The 8,440-nt window shown below is 42.7% G+C and overlaps 1 protein-coding gene across 1 annotated transcript in view; it reads right to left on the bottom strand.

Moving 5' to 3' along the window:
• The window catches only part of LOC115005090 (keratin, type I cytoskeletal 13-like), a 3,838-nt gene extending 70 nt beyond the window's left edge, over positions 1-3,768 (bottom strand). The window contains exons 1-7 of the mRNA XM_029426887.1: positions 3,142-3,768; positions 2,179-2,261; positions 1,519-1,675; positions 1,270-1,431; positions 682-807; positions 348-610; positions 1-154 (exon numbers count right to left, since the gene is read on the bottom strand). The exon at positions 1-154 is cut by the window's left edge and continues 70 nt beyond it. Coding sequence (XP_029282747.1) covers positions 1-154; positions 348-610; positions 682-807; positions 1,270-1,431; positions 1,519-1,675; positions 2,179-2,261; positions 3,142-3,624 — 1,428 coding nt within the window. The 5' untranslated portion in view covers positions 3,625-3,768. The remainder of the gene's footprint in view (positions 155-347; positions 611-681; positions 808-1,269; positions 1,432-1,518; positions 1,676-2,178; positions 2,262-3,141) is intronic.
• Between the last annotated feature and the right edge of the window lie 4,672 nt (positions 3,769-8,440).

Here is an 8,440-nt window from a genome sequence, read left to right as displayed (position 1 = left end):
CTGATTGATTGTCTCTGTGGAGGAGCTCACCACCTCTCCATTCACTATCTCCTCTGTGACCGTGATCACTTTGGTGGTGGTGGTGGTGGAGCTGGAGCCGGAGGTGGAGCCGGACATGCTGGAGGAGGACTGGCTGGACATTGAGGAGGATATGCTGCAGGAGAGAGACGAACAGGTTTTTATTCATAATAATAGTAACTTTTAGCTGGTAATGATGATCAGAAATAATTATGTATTTTCTGGCTTCTTGAGAACATGTTTGAACATGTCAGAAATTTAAAGAAGGGTCTTTAAATGTCTGAGCATGTCTTCATTTATCCTGCAAACAAAGCCTTTAAATCTCTCACCGGCCGCTGCCGCTGCCACCGCCGCCGCCGCCGCCGCCGCCGCCGCCGGACTCTCCGTCCAGCAGCCTCCTGTACTCGGCGATCTCCATCTCCAGCCGGGTCTTGATGTCCAGCAGCATCTGGTACTCCTGTCCCTGCCGCTCCAGGTCGGCCCTGAGCTGCATCAGCTGCTCCTCCATGCTGCTCACCTGCATCTGGTACCCCGACAGCTGCATGGAGTAACGGTTCTGGAGTTCGGCCAGCTGCACTTCAAGAGAGGATTTCTGCAGAGAGAGGAGCAGTTAGTCTACAAGCTCTCAGAGACACTGGATGTTAGAGAGGATGTGATGCTCACCATGCTGAGCTGAGACTGCAGCTCGATCTCCAGGGACTGCAGGACGCGCTTCAGATCTGTGATCTCCGATTTGGACGTGCTGAGGATTTCTGTGCTGACAACGACTTCTTTGTTCAGCGACTCTGTCTGTATGCAGGACACAAATCACAGAAACACTCATTTAGAAACTCACTGCATTCACTCCAGGCTGATTCTCTACTTTTACTTTTGTATTGGAGGAGACCAGGGTTTCTCTCTCTGCAGCTTTATTTATGTTGTAATATTCTAACCTGCAGCAAATGAAAGGTCTCAGCTTTAAATATATTGGTTTTAATGTACAGAAATGTTTTCTAAAATTAGATTAAAGTCATGTTGTGCATCAATAAGCAGGAAACATGAACATATAATAAGATATCTGCCTATATTTAAAAGCAATTCATCAGTAAGAATGTCTAATTACTTTTGCCATTGACCATTCATAATATTAATAATTAATTAACTATATAAACATTGTTTTTAATCTCTCAAAATAGAAAATAGCTGCGTGCACACCAACCCCGGTCTCCCGTATTTACGTCCACCATCTGTGGATGAAAACCACGTCCTTACCTTTGTCTGGAACCACTGTTCCAAATCTTTGCGGTTTTTGGCGGCGGCGTTTTCGTAGTGCTCCCTGACCTCCTCTATGACCCTATTGAGGTCCAGGCCTGCAGGGGAGTCCACCTCCACATTCACCTGGCCGCTCATCTGGTCTCGCATCGCCAGCAGCTCCTGCACACAAACAGCGAGGATTCATGAGAGGATTCAGTAAAATCCTGAGTACCTGATCCGCTTCATAAGATCTGATAGCCCACTGACCTCCTCGTGGTTCTTCTTGAGGAAGATCAGCTCCTCCCTCAGACCCTCGATCTGCATCTCCAGGTCGGATCGGCTCATCGTCAGCTCGTCCAGGACTCTCCTCAGTCCGGCGATGTCGGCCTCCACCGACTGACGCATGGCCAGCTCGTTCTCAAACCTGCAGGAGGACAAAGTGTTTAACTCGATGCTACTTATTACCTTCGCCAACAAGGTCATGTTTTACGCTTGTCTGTCTGAAAAACCTCTGGCCTGATTTGCATGAAACTTTGTGGAAGGGTGCAGATCATGGGAAAGATAAGCTAGGAAAGGTCACGTGAACGCCCCGCCCCACAAGCTGGAACAACAACTCTACAGCACTAGCTGAGTTTACGTTACGCAGAAACACGGCGGCTGAAAGTAAAAACGTATTTTATTAGTTGTCATTTATTTAGCTTGCATGTAATTTGTAGAGTGACGAGGCTGAATAAGGAAACCGCTATCAAGGTGTTTAAACGCAATAAAATACAACACATCTTCTTTGCTCATGAACTCGTCGAAGTCGTTAGAGCGACTTCCCAACTCGGGGAATCGGGACAATCCGAGGAACACGTGAATGCAGCGTTGGCGGCAGCGGTCTGCGCTCTCCGACTGACTTTCTCGATTATTAATGAATTCACGTACTTGAGCCTGAAGTCGTCGGCAGCCAGCTTGGCGTTGTCAATGGAGAGGTAGATGCTACCGTTGATTTGGGTAGCGTCCTGGATCTGGAAGATAAAAAAAAGAGGAAAGTCAACTTTTCATGTTCATCCTTAGTTTTAACAGTTTATATGTTTTAACATCTACGGAGGAACTGTATTCTAACAAACTAATGTTTCAAATGTACATTTCTTGGTTTCTGATTATTCTCCTCGAAGGAGAACATGGCTGCGTTCCAAATCTTCTTCTTTTTACTTTACTACTATACTACTTCATACATAAACTAAATAACTGTTCACTGATACGATTGTGTTTGAAGATATTGTTCTTACAAGATTCTTGCTGTTCGGAGTTGTGTCTCCAGGATTGTTTGCACTTTGTGTCGCTTTGGACAAAAGCGTCAGATAAATGAACTGTGATGCAAAGGATTGTGGGTGCGTAATGCATTTGACATACTACGCATCGGGACGTACTGAAGGACTAAACAGCGTGGTAGTGTGGCTGTTAGGGTTCGGGATTTACAGAGCGATTGCAGCGTTGTTGTTGAATGCACAAAGACTTTGGGGTCACATGACCATGGACGATATATTGTCCCAGAAATAATTGTGATATTTTTTGACGCCACTGATTCGTTCTAAAGAATTGGAATGCAAACCTTTTTGAAAATATCCTAAATGAATAAAAAGAACAATAATCTTTTTGGTTTAAGTGATTTTAGAAGAAAAGAAAGTTTAAATTCTCTGATTCCAGCTTCTTAAATGTGAATATTTTCTGGTTTCTCGCGACAGTCAACGAAATCTCTTGGAGATATTTGAGGGTTCTTTCTGACATTTTATAGACCAAACAATTAATTGAGATAATAATCGACGACGGGAATAATGTTTAGTTATCAGTCTATATAAATCGTAAGATAACGTGCACATGACCACATGCTGCAGGGGAGCTCACCTTCCCCTGCAGCTCTGCGATGATGGTGAAGAAGGCGCTGTAGTCTCTGGAGGACGGGGAGCTCTTGCTCTCCAGGAACTGCCTGATCTGCAGCTCCAGGGCAGCGTTGGCCGTCTCCAGCTTGCGGACCTTGTCCAGGTAGGAGGCCAGACGGTCGTTCAGGTTCTGCATGGTGGCCTTCTCGTTGGCGGAGATGTCGATGCCACCACCGCCACCACCACCACCAGCGCCAAAGCCAAACCCGGCACCTCCTCCTCCACCTCCACTGCTGCTGAAGCCATAGCCACCTCCTCCTCCACCTCCACTGCTGCTGAAGCCATAGCCACCACCTCCACCACCTCTACCACCGCTGCTGGAAAACAAGGAGCCGCCGGAGGAGATTTTGACTGAGGAGCCTCCAGCACCGCCGTACATGGAGCCACTGCCGTAACAGCCACTACCTCCACCCGACCTGCGAATACTGTTGCTGTAGGAGGTCGACATTTTGTGTGGCGATGAAGGTTCAGGAGGACGTCTGTCTGCTTCAACCCCAGAGGACAAAGTGAAGAGCTCAGAGAGCGGATGAGTTTTATACTGTTAGAGTTTGCGAGGAGGAGGAGGAGGAGGAGGAGGGTGGCGAGATCCTGCCGGGCAGGGAGGAGAAGACACCGGTCCTTTAACTTTTAACTCTTCAGGAAGGCTGGTGGGCTGTGGGTGCGTCTGAGGAATGTGGATTCCACCCATCATCTTTACATTCACCTGCAGTGGCATCAGGCCTCACATCACACCTGCGGGGCGAGTTTAGACAGGGCTGACATTTAGATCAAAGCTCTCACGTCTCCGTCTCACAGTTTGTTTGAGAGCAGCGCTGGGTAACTGGAAGTGTTCCCTTCATGGAGGATTTAGGGAAGCTGCAGAGCTCATTGCACTTGTTAAGTATTTTAATGAAATCATTAGCAGATTAATATTAGACACTGAGAACAAGCTTTGACAGGAAGATGTTTGGTGACGCTGAACAGAACATAGTGCTGAATACAGCGCTGGAATGTACTTAAAACATCTACTTACATACAATGTTGAGGTACTTGTACTTTCCTTGAGTCTTTTCTTTTCCTGTTTATCTGACAGCTTTAGTGACATACATACATAAATACATAAATCAACATGTTTGGACAAAACACACGAAGAGTTTCTAAAGATGTTTTGCCATAAACAACAGTATACAGGACCACGAGGATGGAACGGTTGTTCATGTATACTTTAAGTACATTTACTGATAGTACTTACGTACTCTTACTTAAGTAACATTTTCCATGCAAGACTTTTACTTGTAAGAGTATTTTCACAGTGAGGTAATAGTACTTTTACTTTAGTAAAGGATCTGAATACTTCCTCCTCCGGCTGAATATAAACTCAGAAAGGAGAGCGCTGTTCAAATCTAAAATCATAATTACAAAGGGTGTAAAGAAATATATTTACATGAGACATCTTCATTGTGATACTTATTGATTCTTAAATAGTTAAAGAATATATACAGTCTGTGTATATATATATATATATATATATGTATATATTTACATTAAACATATAACATACCTTCTGCCACGACATGTTAAGATGTAATAAAAGTAATTACAGGACACAAAGTGAGGCGTGAACAGAAGTGCATATAAAAGCGTCCTGCAGCGATCGGAGACATTTAGATGTAATGATTTGAATGTTTTCTGTGAGGGTGTGACTGCGTGGTATTCTGCTGCAGGCCTGTTCCCATCATGTGCTGCCTTCAGGCTGCAGGGGAACTCACAGGTATGTGCCACACCCCCTTTCTGAACATTTCATTTAACCACAATGTGGAACATGTTTGTTTAAGAGGCGGGTAAACTTTTGTTGTTGGACTTTGAAAGGAGGAAAATTTCTGCTTCCAAAGAAAGCAAACTGTAAGAACATGTTGGTACTTAACGAACCCGAGGCCACGTTAATAAAATGAATCAAAGCATAATGGATAAAATGCACTTAATAGCTTTTTGAGGCTTGGTGGCACAGAGTGCACAAAGTGGTGCAACACATACTCCCAAGCAGGGTACACGCACCGCAGGAGCTATTTGCAAAGACTTGAAGTAAGGCTTATCAAAAATACAAATTAGGATTTGGTTATATATAAAAAATAAATAAGAACCTGTTGCATAAAACCACTTAGGCTATGCCCTTAAAGGGCCCGTGTGTAGTATTTAGGGGGATCTATTAGCAGAAATTGAATATAAAATCTTCATATTTATATTTTCATTTGTGTATAGTGGTTTTCGTTAGAATGAGCGCTTCATATCCACAGAGGGCGTGAATGGACAAACTGGAGTCTGCCTTTAGCGTGTTTGCCTGAAGGCCATTGTAGTTCTCCGATGGACTCTGAGCGAGACGAAGGAAGTTTCCAGTGTTTCACTCGGCGGCTCGGAGGGGTGAGCGCAGGGCTACAGTTAGTTGTGATTGGTTATGAATGCTCCACTGAACTTTACATTTATTAAAGATTTCCTTGGGATGCTGTAAAACAACACATTCAGATTAGTGTTTGAACTGATTGGCTGATGATTTTGCGACTTCAGTTGTCACCCATCCGCTCTGTTAAAGGGCCAGTGTGTAGAATTATTAATTTCATTAAACAACGGCTGAATTTAAGGGGATTGAAGAGGAGAAGCATGAAAAACCCTTTTTTATTGTTATTGTCAACATTGTAAAGTAAGTAAAGTTTATTTGTTATAAACCTTTAAAGAGCTTTGACTATAAATAACTTAGCAGCCAAACGTTAACTCTCATGTCTTAACGTTAGCTTTGTCTCGTTCCTTTCGTCATGACTTCCTCTGCCGTTGGTTTCACAGCATGATTTCTCTGTGCGTTACTTCCTGCTACATCTTCTCTATTTGTTATGTCGGGGTTACAGTTACTGAACATATTCTTCTCACCTTCGGTCCAGTTTGGCTTTTCTTGTTCTTTTTGTATTCTCAGCTGTGACACCTGAACACCACATGAGTGCATGAACTGGTTAGCAAGAGATACATGTGTTAAACTCATCTATTGCATCTGTTCATTTGTTTGGGGGGAGGCAGAGGCCCCCGAATAATTAAGTTGCATATTTAACTGGGCCAACAATAAGGTGTATACATATCTCTTTATGGGGCATACAATACTAAGCTGTAATAATAACAATAATAATAATATGCATCTAACTAGTGATTAGCACAGGTTAGCTAGCTCACGTGATTCACGGGTAACATTTAGTCAATGTTGTGTAAATTAAACGGGTTTCTATTTTTTCTATATTTTACGAATATGCTGATTAATCACTTTTAAAAGATTATCAAATAGTAATTTGGCGGACCCGTGTTAAGAAAACTGTGAGCTGCAGATTGTGAAACACTACTTATACCTTATATCAACGTACACCAGCGTAACACCACCTGCTCTTAACGAACACTACTTATACCTTACCTTATATCACTACTTATACCTTATATCAACGTACACCAGCGTAACACCACCTGCTCTTAACGAACACTACTTATACCTTACCTTATATCAACGTACACCAGCGTAACACCACCTGCTCTTAATGAACACTACTTATACCTTATATCAACGTACACCAGCGTAACACCACCTGCTCTTAATGAATACTACTTATACCTTACCTTATATCAACGTACACCAGCGTAACACCACCTGCTCTTAACGAACACTACTTATACCTTATATCAACGTACACCAGCGTAACACCACCTGCTCTTAATGAACACTACTTATACCTTACCTTATATCAACGTACACCAGCGTAACACCACCTGCTCTTAATGAACACTACTTATACCTTATATCAACGTACACCAGCGTAACACCACCTGCTCTTAACGAACACTACTTATACCTTACCTTATATCAACGTACACCAGCGTAACACCACCTGCTCTTAACAAACACTACTTATACCTTACCTTATATCAACGTACACCAGCGTAACACCGCCTGCTCTTAACGAACACTACTTATACCTTACCTTATATCAACGTACACCAGCATAACACCACCTGCTCTTAACGAACACTACTTATACCTTACCTTATATCAACGTACACCAGCGTAACACCACCTGCTCTTAATGAACACTACTTATACCTTACCTTATATCAACGTACACCAGCGTAACACCACCTGCTCTTAATGAACACTACTTATACCTTACCTTATATCAACGTACACCAGCGTAACACCACCTGCTCTTAACGAACACTACTTATACCTTATATCAACGTACACCAGCGTAACACCACCTGCTCTTAATGAGCACTACTTATACCTTACCTTATATCAACGTACACCAGCGTAACACCACCTGCTCTTAACGAACACTACTTATACCTTACCTTATATCAACGTACACCAGCGTAACACCACCTGCTCTTAATGAACACTACTTATACCTTACCTTATATCAACGTACACCAGCGTAACACCACCTGCTCTTAATGAACACGACTTATACCTTATATCAACGTACACCAGCGTAACACCACCTGCTCTTTATGAATACTACTTATACCTTACCTTATATCAACGTACACCAGCGTAACACCACCTGCTCTTAACGAACACTACTTATACCTTATATCAACGTACACCAGCGTAACACCACCTGCTCTTAATGAATACTACTTATACCTTACCTTATATCAACGTACACCAGCGTAACACCACCTGCTCTTAACGAACACTACTTATACCTTACCTTATATCAACGTACACCAGCGTAACACCGCCTGCTCTTAATGAACACTACTTATACCTTACCTTATATCAACGTACACCAGCGTAACACCACCTGCTCTTAATGAACACGACTTATACCTTATATCAACGTACACCAGCGTAACACCACCTGCTCTTTATGAATACTACTTATACCTTACCTTATATCAACGTACACCAGCGTAACACCACCTGCTCTTAACGAACACTACTTATACCTTACCTTATATCAACGTACACCAGCGTAACACCGCCTGCTCTTAATGAACACTACTTATACCTTACCTTATATCAACGTACACCAGCGTAACACCACCTGCTCTTAATGAACACGACTTATACCTTATATCAACGTACACCAGCATGTTGCCGATATTTGTGAGATGTGTGACCGGCCTTTACAGCAAAACAACCAAAAAGTAAAGAGTACACAATAAGTAAATAAAATAAAATAGACTAAAAGTAATATAAGTACAAAGTGTAAAAGTGAATATTGCACATGGCAGTGATAGTTGTACAGATGCAACGT

This window comes from Cottoperca gobio, unplaced genomic scaffold, assembly GCF_900634415.1.
Source record: "Cottoperca gobio unplaced genomic scaffold, fCotGob3.1 fCotGob3_251arrow_ctg1, whole genome shotgun sequence".
NCBI classification, from domain to species: Eukaryota; Metazoa; Chordata; class Actinopteri; order Perciformes; family Bovichtidae; genus Cottoperca; species Cottoperca gobio.
Note: the sequence above shows the minus strand (reverse complement) of the source record. Positions and strands in the feature narration are given on the sequence as shown.